Below are 15657 nucleotides of genomic sequence, written 5' to 3' on the forward strand. Positions count from 1 at the left end.
GTGTTCACCAAGTGTTGACCAAGTGTTGACCAAGTGTTGAGCAAGTGTTGAATAGCAGTACTAAACCTTCCGCTGCATATGTCTTCGATTGTCCTGCTGCAGCTTTGTGGCGTGATGTTCTAATGATAACCACGCGAAGAGCGCGCATTTTTCGTGCAATAACGGTTGCCTTCCGGGTTCTGCCTTCGTTCCCCCTCTCAACCAACGCAGTTCCTCTCCCACCATCCAACGTGACTTTCAACAAGGAGAAAGTGACCTCCCGGTCGTTCGAAGTGTCCTGGTCCCCTCCAAAGTCGTTCTCGGAATTCGACCGCTACCAGGTAGCCCTGAGCATGCAGCACTCACTTAGGCAGATTGTGGGCAGGGATGAAGAGCGCGTGGCCATCTTCGACCAAGACCTGGAACCTGGCCGCACGTACGAGGTCATGGTGAAAACGGTCAGCGGCAACGTGGCCAGCTGGCCGGTCATGGGAAACGTCACTACACGTAAGTGCAAACCTCGAATGCGATAATCCGAACTCACTCACTGCCGGCTCGATGGTTTGCCTGTCTCTTGGCTCAGATTTACGCCGTCTGACTTCCCTTTAACGAATGCCCAAATTCGTGAATTTTCAAATTCGCAGCACTCATCGTGATCGAGACAACGATGGCGTTTTACCTGAGCGCCTTTTTCAGTTTAGCTAGTTGCTTGATGTGGTGAAGCGATGTCCACATTCGGAAACTTTGCAAAACCAAGGATTAAATTAATCGTAGAAGGCGTCAGTCTAGCGCAAGAAATTAAAAGTCGAAGGAGACAAGAAAGACACCACACCAGCACTAATTTGTTACATGAAATGCTAAGATAACACGAGTTAACAGATGGTATTCCGGCTCGTTGTCTTGTCTGGGAGGAAAATTTTCTTGACACAGTGTTAGGGCGTCTAAATTGATTTTGACTAATGCACAATTATACGAATCTTTCGAATCGGAGCACTCATAACGATCTTTGAAAACGGCGCCGCTTAGGTGTGGCGCTATCGCTTGTTTAGAGAGTTGCTCGACATGGCCGAGCGAGTTCCTCATTTCCAAACGTTGTCAGGCCAATGATGAAGTTAACCCCACAAAGCTGAAGCACTATCGCACGCACACAAAAAAGAATTAAAACAAGTTGTTCACCCTTATTTTTGGTCATCACCAACACATCTGTAACCACAAAAATGAAGTAGGTTAGTAAAATGATACTTAATATGTAGTAATTATTTATTTATTCATTACTTTGCATACCTATACACAACTGAACTTTAGTTTCAACATGTCGAAAACGCTTTTATATGGGCTTTGAGCTAAGCTTCCCACGCCTAAATTAGCATTTCTGGGTATCAAACTCAGCTTACGTATTAAAAACGGTGTATTGGATGTTGTGGGGTTGAAGTAATCAGTGTCATGAAATACTAATAACACATATTTTTCATAACCTGGTACGCCGGCTCGCTGGCCTGACTAGCGCAAATGTTTGCTTGTCTCGTTGATATACGCCGTCTAATTTGATTTTACCGAACAAACTATGTTACTCATTTTCCGGCTCATCGCGCTCATAATGATCTCCACAAAAGATGGTGGCAAGCCAAGCGCTTTTTTCAGTTTGGCATTTAGCAAGTTGCTCAATATTACGAAACCATATGAAATTTGTTTAAATAAATACTAATAAAGCATACAAATAGCATTCATTCACGCCAATACAGTAACATGCCGAATTATTACAAGGAAGCAACAAGTACCCGCACGAAGGGACTAGAAGTTGTCGAAAAACTCTTTCAAGAATCCTAATTTTAATAAACTGTGGTGAAGGCTTCTGTTTAACTTCTTGACTTGCACTTTTTTATCAAATTCGCACGCATTACGCAGATCCTTTGTCGGTGGAGGACTTGAATGCAACCTATGGGGATGCTGGAGAAATCCTGGTTCGCTGGAAGCCCAATAATGCAAGCCTTCAGGATGCCTACATGGTAAGTCCTTGTGCTAACATTGTGGCGTCTGAATGTTCTCCTTATTTTTTAAATCGGACTTCAATATAAATCGCGTTGCTTTGATAACTTCCGTAGCCAGTGGCTGGTATAAATTACTTAAACTCTTGCTGCATCCGTCCATATGCAGTGCCGAACATGACTGATCTACGATCATTCAGTTGTCATGGTCACAACATCATGGCACTTATAAAATCACGTAAATGTGTTCTTTTAAGAGGAAGCTTTAGCTCGGGTGCTCCTATTTAAATACATGTAAAAGGAGAATTCGTTTTTCTCGGCAACCACTGTACCAAATTTGACGAGGTTTGTTGCATTTAAAAAGAAAACTTAAAATCTAGTCAATGTTGGTTTCTAATTTTTGATTTAGATTGTCAATTTTTTATTAACAGTTGGCTGAAATCAAAAATGTTTGGAAAACGAAACTACGAAGTTTACAACTCTCTAACTCAGCAAGGAAATATAATATCGCAATTCTGTGAATAGCATATGATAGTGCATCTAAAGCGGACAAAATTTATATGTTACTCATGAATCTAAAAAAGAATTGATAATATGGAAATACAGTTTTTGCGGAACCCTTATACATGACTTGCCATATTCACGTAAGATATAGATTGACATATAGAATATTGTCCGCATTGAATGATTTAATGGCTACCGTTTACAGAACCGCGATATCTGTTTTTGATGCAGAGCTATTAATTTATTAACTTCGTGCGTCTATTTTTGTTCGAGCTTTCTAATTTTTGAAAATCCTTTACAGAAAATTGAGGCCATAAATCGAATTTCCGCTTGCCACAGTCGCTAGAAGTTAATTTTCTCTCTCAAATGCAACAAAATTCATTAAAATCGGTCCAGTTGTCATTTCAGGAAAACGTTTTTTCGTTTTACATGTAATTGAATAGGCCGCGTTGGAGTCGGGCCCGAGCTAAAGCTTCCTCTTAATATCACGAAGCGGTGTGGCAATATTTTACAGAAAGAACAGTAGTTTCGTTCTAACATCACATATTTACCGGAAACGTCATCATATATGTAAATGCACATAATTTGCGTCGCCAGCCGATGTAGCATTCCTTCGCATAAAAGTTTTATACGTACTTCTCCCCAAATTCCGCCATGGTCCACCCGTTCGCCACCGCTAATATCCCTTCTTTTATTTTCAGGTTCGTTACAACGAACTGGAATCCTTCAACAGCGACAGCCTGGAGACAGTAAAGAACAATTCGGTGTTGCTGAAAGGTCTTTTGCAAGGCCGCAACTACTCCATCAGCGTTGTCGCTGTCAGCAAGGGTGTAGCAAGCAAGCCAGTCTTCACCTACCAGTCGACACGTAAGTACAACACCGTGTCACTAGTGAACTTTAGCTTGTCCATGACCGCGTAAGTGATGTCCAAACATGGCGGCCTTGACGCATGTCCGGCCACACCAATCGCTTCCGGTACATCAAGCATTAAAAGGCATAGCCTTCGAGATCGGCTTCTGATATTCAAAGGGAGCTGTCGCCGGGGCGTGGATTTGGATACTACCTATTACAACTTGCTTAATAGCAATTTACTGGAGAACTTTACTGCAGTAACAACACTGTTAGCGAAATCCTGTGGTGTTGAGTTTAACCAATGAGCAGACAAATACTGCAGCTACCTACCACACCGTACTCAACTGCTAATTGAAAGCTTTTGTTGCGACCTAATTGTTATAACGTCTTCTTACAATTTTATTTCGATGAGAACACTCGCGCAGTGCAAGAATGTTTCAAACGCATAATCATTGGACAAAATGCCATTAGATGTCGGTGCCAGATTTGCTTCTGCCGAGCACTGCTCCGGCAACTTGGTAATCTGTAAAGAGTAAGAAGCTCACGCACAAGCTAAAATGCTCTATCTTCATTGAGAGCGAAAGCATGAAGAACGGTAAAAAAGGAGTCCAGAAGAAAACTGCCTGCTATTTTGCCTGAATAGGCGCATGACACACGAGGGGCTTCACACGCCATCACACGATGTGGTGCAAACACCGCATATTCACTGCATGCTACGTACTGGGTGTTTAGAAACTTAGTTGCAACTCACCATTTTCACGTAATGTAGCATTGTGTGTGCCTCTCGTGGCTTTCTGCCGGGTACAATACGACAAGCTATATTGCGGCTTGGACTCTCTCTCTCGTCTTATTTATAACTTGTACATGATGCATAAATAACTATAACATTGATAATCATATTATTGCAAAAAAATGGTGAGGTGTTAACAGTTCCCGCAACGTGATCGCCACCTCGCAGGTCCGGCGTCGCCGGTAATCGAGGCGCTGGAGCCGGTCGGGCAGCACATGAACGTTTCGTGGAAGTCTGACGTGACAAGCCGGCAGGACTCGTTCGCGGTCGTCTACGTGCGCAACGACACCGGAGAGCGCCGCCAGGAGGACACGCGCCAGAACTGGCTCCTGCTCAACAACCTGTACCCCGGCGCCAGCTACCAGATCCGCGTGTACGCCGTTAGCCACGGCCTCTGGTCCGAGCCGCACTCCTACTACCAGACAGTCGGTGAGTCGCCCGCCGTGTACTTCGTAATTGGAGAATTTTAAAAATATGCGTCCGGCAATCCGGCAAGCGTGGGCGGTTTGCCGGTTGAGCGGAGGCGTAAACGTGGGCGGCCAGATTGGTGGCGCCAGCTGGTGGTGCAAAGCTCAAGCGCACAAACACAAAGCCAATTACTATATTCTGCTTAGCTGCTGGCGTGAATTTTCAACAGCGGCGTTATCGGGTTTGCCATTACGCCACTGCCGAAAATTGGCACCAGCAGCGAAGCAGGATATAGCGGGTTACTGCAATTTTAGCTGTGTTTGTCTGGTTGAACTCTATGCCACCAGGTGGCTGCGCCGCTCTGGCCGCTTCGGCCGCTCACGTTCACGTCCCCGCAAATCTGGCAATCCGTCCAAACCGCCCCCGTTTGCCGGAATAGCGGACCGGCTAAATGTCTCTATTATTATCATCATCATCGCTGTTCTTTATGATGTTGCCGCTGCGGCTGGACTGAGACGTGCGAGAGTGGCGTCATCTGACGGCGGGTTCTACACATAGCCGCGGTGGGTGAGAGGAAGTGCCGCGCGACGCTCCGCGGGGCAAGGGGCAGGGAAAGGTTTCTTAATATACTTGGTGAGTGTGACGGACACAGCTCTTGGGTGTAATATTTCAGTTTACCTGTAGTTTGCCACTTTCGAGCATGCGTGCTGTGTGCGTACCAGTGAAGGCAGGCATTGAGAAAACTGTCATCATATGTTTCAGCCGTAGTACGACTTGCACGTTGCAGTACCTGCGACCTTCGGATGACTATTCACTACTTAAAATTAAGTAAAGCATAGATGGGCGTTTGCTTCAAAGAACGTTAGGCAACTTAATTTCTTGTTCTGCCTGTGGGCAAAATTGAAACATCAGGAACTCACGAAATCAGTTTTCTTTTTATCGTGTATGTCATCTAATTACCTTGGCCAAACCTATTCTTTTGCGCCAATCAATGGCAAAGATGTTATGATGTCTTAGAAATCGTGTCCTCAGGAGGCTTGCATACCCAGAAACCAAAACTAATTTGCGCACTTTTATATCCTTTTGTGCATTCTCTGAGTTCTTTTGTATGCCTGGCCGATAGCGTTCCCTAATTCTGTGTACCCTTTTCCTAAACGTACCTATCGAATGTGTTATTATTGTTCACGAAAAAGAAGATGGGTTTCGTTGAGTGTTTTTGAATGGACTGCTTGACTGTATTCTGCTCAGATACCTCCAGACGTTGAAATAATTTTTCGGGCAATACATCGTACCTTGTACTAAAGATGGTTTCTTTTATAAAGTTGTTGCATTACATGATAAACCAAATTGCGTTTATAACCTAACCCTACTTTGAAATTTGCAGCCCCGAGGCCTCCACAAAACCTGCAAATAGTCAAGGCTAGCAACTCAACCGTGATACTCACGTGGAACGCCCCAGCGAACTCCTTGGTTGATCATTATGCTGTTCGGTACCGCCCAATTGAATCTACATACTGGAGGGAATTCGGTAAGTGAATATTGAGAGTACAATGAAGCCCTCTTTTGTTCAACATCGCAATCCGTTTGCATCTGCTCTTATGCTACAACTGTTCGTAAGAACACGGTCATGCAATCGTAATTTTGGACATAATACAGTTGAACCATGTTACAACAAAATCTCTCTGATATGGACATACCTTTGCTATACCCGATATTCATTATAAGCATGTATTCATTATTCATTACATGGTCATATGGGCGAAAAACACTTACTTTGTTATATACAATAATTTGTTATATCCGTGTTCCTTGTTTCGAGGTTCAATCATATAATGAAGGCGGCTGGCCTATGGCAAGCAGCACTTCTACACGACAACCCATGTGAATAGGGGCCCACATCTATTTCTTTTGAGAATCCCGCGTACCTTTCTCATTGAATTAAATTACGTGATCTTGACAGGTGGAAGGTGATCATCTACGGAGGAAATAGACAAAATGTTAGCGTCATTTTTTTCATCCCCCATGTCTCTCTCTCGCTCTCTATTTAGGTGTTGTCAACTCAACGTCGGCTGAAATCGATGACTTGATCGCCGGAGAACGGTATGTAGTTCGCGTGGCAACAGTCAGCAACAAAGTGGAAAGCACTGACGCCCAAGACGTGGAGCAAACGCTGTGTAAGTGCTCGTTCTTTTGTGATCTAAGTGTCAAGGTCAGATGAGCCTTCCATGATCAGCAACACTCAGATTCAGTGGGGAATATTGCCCGAATGCAAGTACAGTGGGTCTCATGCGTACAATAATGATATGGAATGGGGTGGCGAACGCTAATGTGACGCTATTGGTCAGTGTAAGGAAGAATAGAAGAAACTGGGCAGGAATGGTGAGAGAGAGATTTGACTTGTCCCTAAATGAATTAATCTTCACGGAATATCGGGTTACCAGATACGTGGACGGCAGATGGTGATTATGATTTACTGACATCCCCATTGAAATGGGACGGTGACAAATGTTCACCTAGCCTGCTTGAGTTAATCAGGCATGCTATAGACGCCTGTCATTTTAGAAGTTTTGTATACATCTCCTTAATTTTTTTCCTCTTCCTTTTAAAACTTGTATATCTACATGTACTACTGCCTATGCCTGCAATGGATCCGGTCCTACCAATATCTTCCCTGCTTTTTTTTTCTTGACTGCTAACCAGTTGATGCTTCCATCTACTTTAAATCCGAGTGCTTCTGGAAGGTGTACGTTACTGCAGGTCTCGCTGGATGAGTACCTTCATATTACATTGTGCCAAGTGCTCTCCAGACTTTTTGCTGCAGCAGGCACATGCCTCATCTTGTTCTAGTGCAGTAACAATGCTGGCAGCGACATCATGTGACGCTTTCTGCAACCACAACGCACTGAAATTATTTGGTGTGTGTTGTGTGTGTGTTACACGTGTTATTGTCGCAGCAAAAAAGGAAACTCAATGTTGACAATTACGTTGCCACACAATCTGTACTTCAGCAGATAAAAAAAATACATTTATTCGCTAACGTCCGCGGCTCTGGTAACATTTACTCCATAAATGGCAATACATACGCAGACAGGTGGTGTAAAAGGTTTACAGAACACAAATTTGGTGAAGACGCTTTATTTCTTCTTGGTTTGGGTGTGCAGGTGTAGACTGAAAGGAAACCTCTTTTTATCGTACGTACGAACACGGAGTGAGCCTGAGTTCATGGCTATGTGCCAAAGTTAATTCAGGTATTTTGCAAGTCCTGCACCCGGCGAAATATTGAAGCTGTTAGTGTGTCTTGGAGTGATCTTGAGGATTAATCCTAGATCATGCTCAGTATAGGGCATATTCAATAAATCAATGCACATTAATTTGACCGCCGAGTGTAGTGAAGATTTGCACTTGAGCACTCTGTTTGACTTTCGCCAATCGTTAGATAGGGAAATTACTGTTTTAAATGCTATTGTTTTGTTCAATATTAATCATTTTTACTAATTTGGATGCATATCCTGTTTATTGCTTTCCGAATGCATGTGCAGTGGTATTGGCTCGTTCACATATATTAATTTTATCATATTGTGTTCAAGTAGAGAATCATGCACTACATTCGAGTACCAAATCAGCAGTAGCACACAACTTAGTATGATCACTCGAAAACTAATAATCTAAGTAAAGAGATTGATTCTTCCACAAGCATAAACTTGACGTTTTTATTCAGTCGGCATGTGTGCAGGCGTGCTGCTTCGTGGCATTCATTTCTAACGCTTTCCTGCCCCGGAATAAGCTACGCATCTTGCTTTGCTGCAGAGTGGCACTTCTGACCCCTCTTTACACATTTTTTTTTCAGACCCCAACTCTATCAAGCACGTAACTCACTTCCTTGACTCCCAAAACATCACCTTCGAGTGGACGGCACCTCCGGGACGCGTCGATTATTACATCATTGTTTACAACCCTCTCAACGACCAGAAGAAGCAGAAGTCGCAGCAGGTAAGCGTCTAGTTTTCTAGTGTTCATAATAATAAATAACATTATAATAATTTATGCGTACACACATACGTATGTACGTGGGTCTCTACATTGTACGGGAGCCCCTGTGGCAGTCCCTTTGAGACTCCCGATGTGTAAACGATTTTGTATTCACTTTTATGTGAAGCTTTTACATAAACCTAACATATGCACGCATACGCATGCTTACATATAAAAGCATACTTGTACGAACTTTCGGTAACCACACCTCTTTTACAGCGCCGGGTGTCTAGCTCCCTGACGCAACATACTGATTTAAATAGAGAGTTTCAGTATAGAGCACACAGAGCCTCTGACGCATGTGCAGAGCCCAGTGGACAGCTTTGCGGATTAAGCATCTGCGCATTTTAATTGTGGACTTTGCGGAGCTGGCGCAACATGGCGGCGTCCAGGCAATAAATAAAAGGTAGATAAGCGCAAATGTTCGAAAAATTTCAATAATGAATCAAATTTTGTTCTATTTGATTCAGTCCTCGGGTCAAGTAGTCACTGTTAGATTTGGACGTCAAATTGAATGGTAACTGCTCGAAAATATGAATATGTCTCGATGATTTTTCGAATATATTTTTTCTAATATTTCTCGCTCTGCATGGTCGGGCATTAAATTTAAGCTAAAATGCGACAACTTTAATCGCATCGACAGTGGACATACCGTACCAGCGCACACGGCATCGCTCAAACAGCCAGACCTTTCTGACAAAACGCGATCACTCGCAATAAGATGTTGTTCAGGCATGGCATTCTGCATTGGTTAGTGTTTGGTGCTATTCATAGATACAGCAGAGCGCATCTATAGGTATAAGCTATCTAGCTAGCTATCTAGCTAGCTATCTAGCTAGCTATCTCGCTAGCTATCTAGCTAGCTATCTAAGCTATACACATATCAACTAGGCCATAAAGGCTGCTTTTTTATGCTCTGCATGATAGCACATCTCTGTGCATGGTCTGAAGAGCCACCACTTAGCAAACAAAGTGCTTGGTTGCTCCCGATGCTCGGTTTACGCTCTTAATAAAACGGGCTTTATAATATACACTATAATGATTGAAACTTCGTAATTGTGTGAACAGCAAGATGTGGAAAATATTTAATATCAATGGTGAGAAAGCTGTGCATTACTCGGAAACTGTTGGAGAGATATTAGATTCGTATTCGATTCCCATTCGCTTCTGACAATATTCGACTCTGTCTCAAGAACTATTATTAGCACCCCCCTAATAAATCAAAATGTTCTTTCTTTTAGAATCCCCTCACGCTGTGGGCAACGTATAACTAGCGGTTGTGCCAGTCATTTTGACTGACATCGGTTGTCTGTCCTCGTGTGATTATGCCCAACGATGCCCCGTTGTCGCAAAAGTGCTTCTTTTTTTATCGTGCAGATGGCGCCACAGCGTTCAGAGTACATTGGCCGTGAACTAAACTGCTGTGAGCTAGAATACTGTAACTAAAACAGTTTTTGAGGATATGCGTGTTGCAGTGTGATCGACACAACCTTTGACAATGTAGAAATCGCATTGCCGATATTACTGCATTGGCAAATGTATGTACAAGTAGCGTGCTTAATAATAATAAAGACGCTGTGTAGTGGCGAAGCTGCGTGTGTATGTTTTATTAATAGCTAAATTTTCATGCGACCTACTTTTCTGCGTGGTATTGTGCCGCTTGCTGTGTTGCTATAGCGAGAATAATGTTTCGGTTCTATTGGCTTGATTGAAAGTAGGCCTACTGACACGATATTTTCGAGCTTTTTTTTAAAGAAGGGCCGGTACCTCTAGACCCCAGAAAGAATGCTGTTAAGCCTCGCATCTCCCTAAATATTTAATATAATAGCTTTTCCGCAGCTACTTTCGGTATAGTTTTCCGGGAGGATACTGTGTCATGGCGTCACAACACAGTATCTTCCTGACAAACTAGACTGAAATTGGCTGTTGAAGCGCTACTATGGTAAATTGTTTGCGGTGCTCTGAGGTTTGTCACTAATCTTCTAGGGATTCGAGATCTACAGGAGCTTCATGTAACGCAAAATAAATGTGAAGAGTCGAAAATATCATGTTGGTATCCCTTTGAAACATTCAGTAAGGTTCTATTGTCTATGCTTTTTGGAGTCATTCTGGATACCGCGAGTTATTGCCTGGGCCTGCTTTTCCCGCATTGCAGGTTCCAGCTAATTTAACACGTCCAGGAGACAACGTAAATGTCGTGATTGAAAGCCTGAAGCCTGGAGAGTTGTACTCCTTCCGCCTTTACGCCGTCAGCCATGATGTCAGAAGTGAAGGTTTCGGCGTCCAGACTAGAACCAGTGAGAACTGTTTTTCCTTACAAACCTTTCATTCTGTTTTTAAATTCTCTTGGCAAAAGTACTGCATCAGCAGCACATAGATTTATTCATGTGCCATTCTAGAGTTTTGCCATTGCGAACAAGCAAGAAGTACTTTTGTATGAATTTCCTCAAAACTGTGATGGTTTCTATGTATTGGCTGTGGCTACATTGATATTTTTTAGTTTTGTTCAGTTCAGTACTTAATATAGGGCGTGAAATATTGAAATTCTTGATGGGGCAGCAGAAACGACGAAAACACAAGGAAGGAAAAATACAGAACAGCGCTGATAGTTCTTAACAGCAGGTCGTAGTTGTAGACGAGTTATTCGTGCTAACATGTACGACCTATGCAACCCACAACTCTATCCTGTATTTTGCCTTTCTGGTGTCTTCGTCGTTTGCGCTTCGCCATCAAGATATCCAACCAGTAATAACTTACCCAAATGTCGATTCTTCTTCAGCTTGACAGATGTCTGTACTTGTAAATGACATGACCGCAGTTACTTGAGGAATCGTAAGCTTACTCTAAATTAAGCGAACACATTTTTTTTCTTCCAGTGCCTGTCATCGACTCTGTCATTAACATTGTTGCCGACGAACACGAGACTCGAACACTGGGCATCAAGTACACGCCCACGCCTCAGCGGCACGTGGTCTTTGACCGGTACCGGTTCCAGCTTAGCGATACCGGTATACCGGCGCAGGAAAAGCTGTCGAATGACACCAACCGGCTGGTACTCTTCGACAATCTTGTTCCCGGAAGACTCTACAACATCAGCATTTGGACAATCAGCGGCGGAGTCTACAGCGTGCCCATCTACCGACACACCAGGCTGTGTAAGTTGCATTGTAGATCATGTGTTGTTTGCATCTAGAATAAGGATAGAATCATTAAATGTCCATAAATCGGCAGTTAAAATCCAGTCCATGGAAAGCTATAGCTAGGGAACTCTTGTATACATACATGCGAATGAAGAAATCTTATTTTTTCAGCAACCACTGCAGCTATCAAGAAAGCTCATTAGAAACTCTCTCTCTCTCTATTTCTTTCTGTAAATGTGAACAGATTAATTTTTTTATGCACTGCTCTCATTGGTAAGTAGTTTCGTTCTATTACCCTATTCTCTCTCCCTGCCTTTTCACTCCCCTGCACCCAGACTGTGCTAGACAGTTACATTGTGGTCAGCTGTTATTTCCTTGCCTTCAGTATCCTTTATTGATTTCAACAAACAGTAAGTTTCCATATGTACTGTGGACGCGCAGTCCCGGACCCGGTGAAGGAGATCAAGGCGCTGACGGTGACGGACACGGCCATCTCGCTGGTCTGGGAAAGCGCCACGGGCGACCGCGACGGCTACGAGGTGCAGTACCTCGACCACCGGGGCGTGCTCGTGCAGAACTTCACCCTTGGCGAGCGTATCTCGTACGAGCACCTGCGGCCCCACCACAACTACACCTTCGTGGTGGCCGTCATGAGCGGGTACGACACGTCCACCGTGCGCCGCAGTCTGCCCATGTCCCGCACCTTCCAGACCCTCGAGTCCGGTAGGTTCCAGTGCGGTCGATCGTTACGGCACTGAATCCACAGGCTGTCACGTTGGCACACCTTAACCATCGTGAACATGTGTAGTGTCATGACTTGTCAAGAACGTTCATGCCTATACCAGGCAGCAAACACTGTGGAAGCTAGCCAAGTAGTGAATTGATGAAATTCTCGCTCCGCACGCTTTGCAGTGCAGTTCTTCTCGATCTGCAACGTGTATCACGAAATAGCTGTTTCATACAGGTGTATATTACAGTTTACAAGTATGGAACTCTGGGCGTAAAGTTACGCCAAATTATGTGTTATTTGGGCACCTTTGTGTTTTTTATATGCAACGTACTACGTTTTGGTCGCAAGCGCAACGGTGCGCTACAGCTGTTGATCGCACAAAAGTGCCACCCCGCTCGTTTAGTGGTTAATGGGTTCAGACCTGCAACATCGCCTATGTGATCAACAGGTCATGCTTTGTGATATAAAGTTACGAGGCTTAAGGTTACATCGATAAACATGGAGCATACCCACTTTTTCTTTCAAATGTGATGCACTATTTTTGAAGGCAAATGTGTGCAGTGATATAACTAGCCATCGTAGCAGAACGTGATATATATGAAGTAGCGCATAATTTACTAAGGAGGCCGCGCTCTTCGAGTATGATTTCTTTCCGTTACCTTTCACGCGCAGCAGTACACAATGGACCATGGTCGACATGGCTCCCGAGATCGTGTACGTGCTCCAAATCTCTCAGGATAAACAGCACGCGACCGTTCGTCGTTGTCCTTTTTGTAGAAGTAATTTAATGATTGGAAAATGCAGAGAAGTCGACCGGAAAAGGGCACATCTGGCCTGCTACTCTACGTAAGGGAAGGGGAAAAGGGGAAGAAAGAGGGTCACAATGGGGGTTGATAATGGGAGGAATGAGGTGAAGGACACATTGCATAAATGTTATCACAAGTGTAAGTCCAGGCCCGTGTCGCCTAAGAAACGTGAAAGAGCACGCATTGTCTCTATCGTCTGCCAACTCTGTGGCCGTGCGCCTATTAAGAGATTCTCCGACGGTGGTTTATTTGTTGTAAAAGCATAATGAAGTTGCTGCCTATCGAAGTACATTGGGTACTGATGTTGGAGGACACGTCATGCGTGACCACTTTCCGTAGTCTACCATATGGCGACAAGTTCAACTGAATTTGATTTGTGGGCTTGAATGGAAACAAAGATGGATTATGTTACCAGCGGCGCTCCAAGGTCGAGTTCGTAATTGACAGGGTAATTTCGTGACCAGTCATAAGCATTCCGCGCACGACAAGATTATCATGTCACGAGTGTACTTAGACTACCACCGTGTACCGACGTAGACTTAAAAGGTCATCATATGCCTAACGAACCAACAGTAGTCCACATTCTTTGCTATGTTGATGTTCTGTCTCTTCTGTCATGAGTGTGTGGGGAGCTTCATGGCAGGGTGCTTATTACTACGAAAGCACCAGCTATAGAGAGCACACTGTCGCAAATGCACTGACAGCTTCATGCATGTGCTTGTGTGTCATGTTTGGTCATTCGTCGTTGTCTCATTAAATTGCGTATTGATGCCAACTTGCCCCGCTTTTCATGCTTATAGGCGTGTCTTTACATTTTAACTTAACAGTGCCAGGGAAGGTCCAGAACTTCCAACCATTCGAGCTGAAACCAAGCGAAATCGTGCTGCAGTGGTCGCTTCCATCCAGCGAACAGAACGGCGTGCTGACGGGCTTCAAAATCACCTACTACATGAAGGTGAGTGCGCATAGTTATTCACAGCATGTATATAAGTAGCATTGATAAAACTGATTGGTTTATTCGAAATATCGGATAATTCGCCGAATTTGTGCGTTCCCGTAGTTCCTACTGCAAATGTTGATGAATGCTCATACATCCAGAGCATCTCTACCCGGGTAACCCGACGGCTTGTGCAGTAGCCGTCAAGTTGAAATCTTTATGCGTCGGCGCCTCGTTAGGCTACCTCCATTGGGATTTGGCCGCGTGGGTTTGAATCCCATCCTAGTCGGCACTGCAGTGCCTTTACACTGTTCAAGAGATGACATTCGATTAACAGCACACACAATACAAGAGCGCTAGTTCACTTTCAATCACTGATGACCAACATACCTTTCGGGATCATGTCACTTGTTATGAGTGTCACACCGAAACTTAAACGTCTTTGAATTCAATGTCACAACACTACAGTTACCGCTGAAAATAGCCAACTTGCGGCGCGCTGCTACTGCGTCATGGCGGGCCGGTACGCGTATTAACCAAAATGCAACGTTATTACCCTCTGGCCAAATTGGTTATAGATGTGTAGTAAATACCACTCAAGCAATCTGAGCAAATTCGCAGTGCTGGTAATTGTATAAATTTTTTAGAGTGCAGCTTAAGCGCCCGTCCCTGCGTTGAACATCGGCGGCGTAACGGAGTGAATGAGCAGAGCGAAGCATGAACGAGCGAACGCGGAGCGCAAAGGGGATGAAAAGCGAGGAGAGCATGAGGAGGAAAGCGGAGGAGGAGGCTACAGTGATAGGATGAGGTGGAAAGCGAGGAAGTGTAGGGCGAAAGCGTGAAGAGCATAGTGCCGCTCTGCGGTGATGTCTAAGAGATGGCGCCAGAGTAGCGCGCGTTGTCTGTTCACCGATGGAATGCGGCGAGTGCATCCAACAATACTGTACTTTACTATACAATACTATACAAGGTGTCCCACATAGCTTGAGCCAAGAATTTAAATATGAAAGGCCCATCAGAAGCCAACTGAACCGAATGCATACTATTCGCTATAGCCTATAGTAACTCAGAATTTTCCCCCTATAGCTACTAATTAGTTAACTTAAATTACCCAACATTTTAATTATTGGCTGAGGACCCCATGTATAGTACGCAGATTTGTAGAGCACCTTCAGAAACCACCGATCGAGTTGTTTCCTGTACGATACGTCTCGCGTAGTCCTTTTTTCCAGGTTGCAAAGAAAGCCCGCGAAATATAAAAAAAAGCCACTTGACTGTGAGCGTCTGCGTAGTTGTATCGTGCTGCTCTCAAGTGTGCGTTCGGCGAACAAGGTCGGCTGCATCGTGACTGGCGACAAGGAAGCGGCAGGGCGTTCTTTATCTCATCGGCAGCGCTCGGCCAGCAACATGCATTTGTTCCCGAACATGCAACCTTGTTCACCGAACGCACGCTTGAGAGCAGCCCGATACCACTGCGCAAGCGCTCCGTCACGTGGC

General features: G+C 44.3%; 1 protein-coding gene across 3 annotated transcripts in view; it reads left to right on the forward strand.

Moving 5' to 3' along the window:
* Positions 1–15657, forward strand: part of Ptp10D (Protein tyrosine phosphatase 10D) — a 181810-nt gene that overhangs the window by 130880 nt on the left and 35273 nt on the right. For all 3 annotated transcript variants that reach the window (XM_070527184.1, XM_070527183.1, XM_070527185.1), the window contains 11 exons: positions 211–486; positions 1885–1985; positions 3170–3335; positions 4279–4539; positions 5903–6046; positions 6567–6692; positions 8366–8508; positions 10703–10844; positions 11424–11702; positions 12129–12410; positions 14051–14178. In XM_070527184.1, coding sequence (XP_070383285.1) covers positions 211–486; positions 1885–1985; positions 3170–3335; positions 4279–4539; positions 5903–6046; positions 6567–6692; positions 8366–8508; positions 10703–10844; positions 11424–11702; positions 12129–12410; positions 14051–14178 — 2048 coding nt within the window. The remainder of the gene's footprint in view (positions 1–210; positions 487–1884; positions 1986–3169; positions 3336–4278; positions 4540–5902; positions 6047–6566; positions 6693–8365; positions 8509–10702; positions 10845–11423; positions 11703–12128; positions 12411–14050; positions 14179–15657) is intronic.

This window comes from Dermacentor albipictus, chromosome 10, assembly GCF_038994185.2.
Source record: "Dermacentor albipictus isolate Rhodes 1998 colony chromosome 10, USDA_Dalb.pri_finalv2, whole genome shotgun sequence".
NCBI lineage: Eukaryota > Metazoa > Arthropoda > Arachnida > Ixodida > Ixodidae > Dermacentor > Dermacentor albipictus.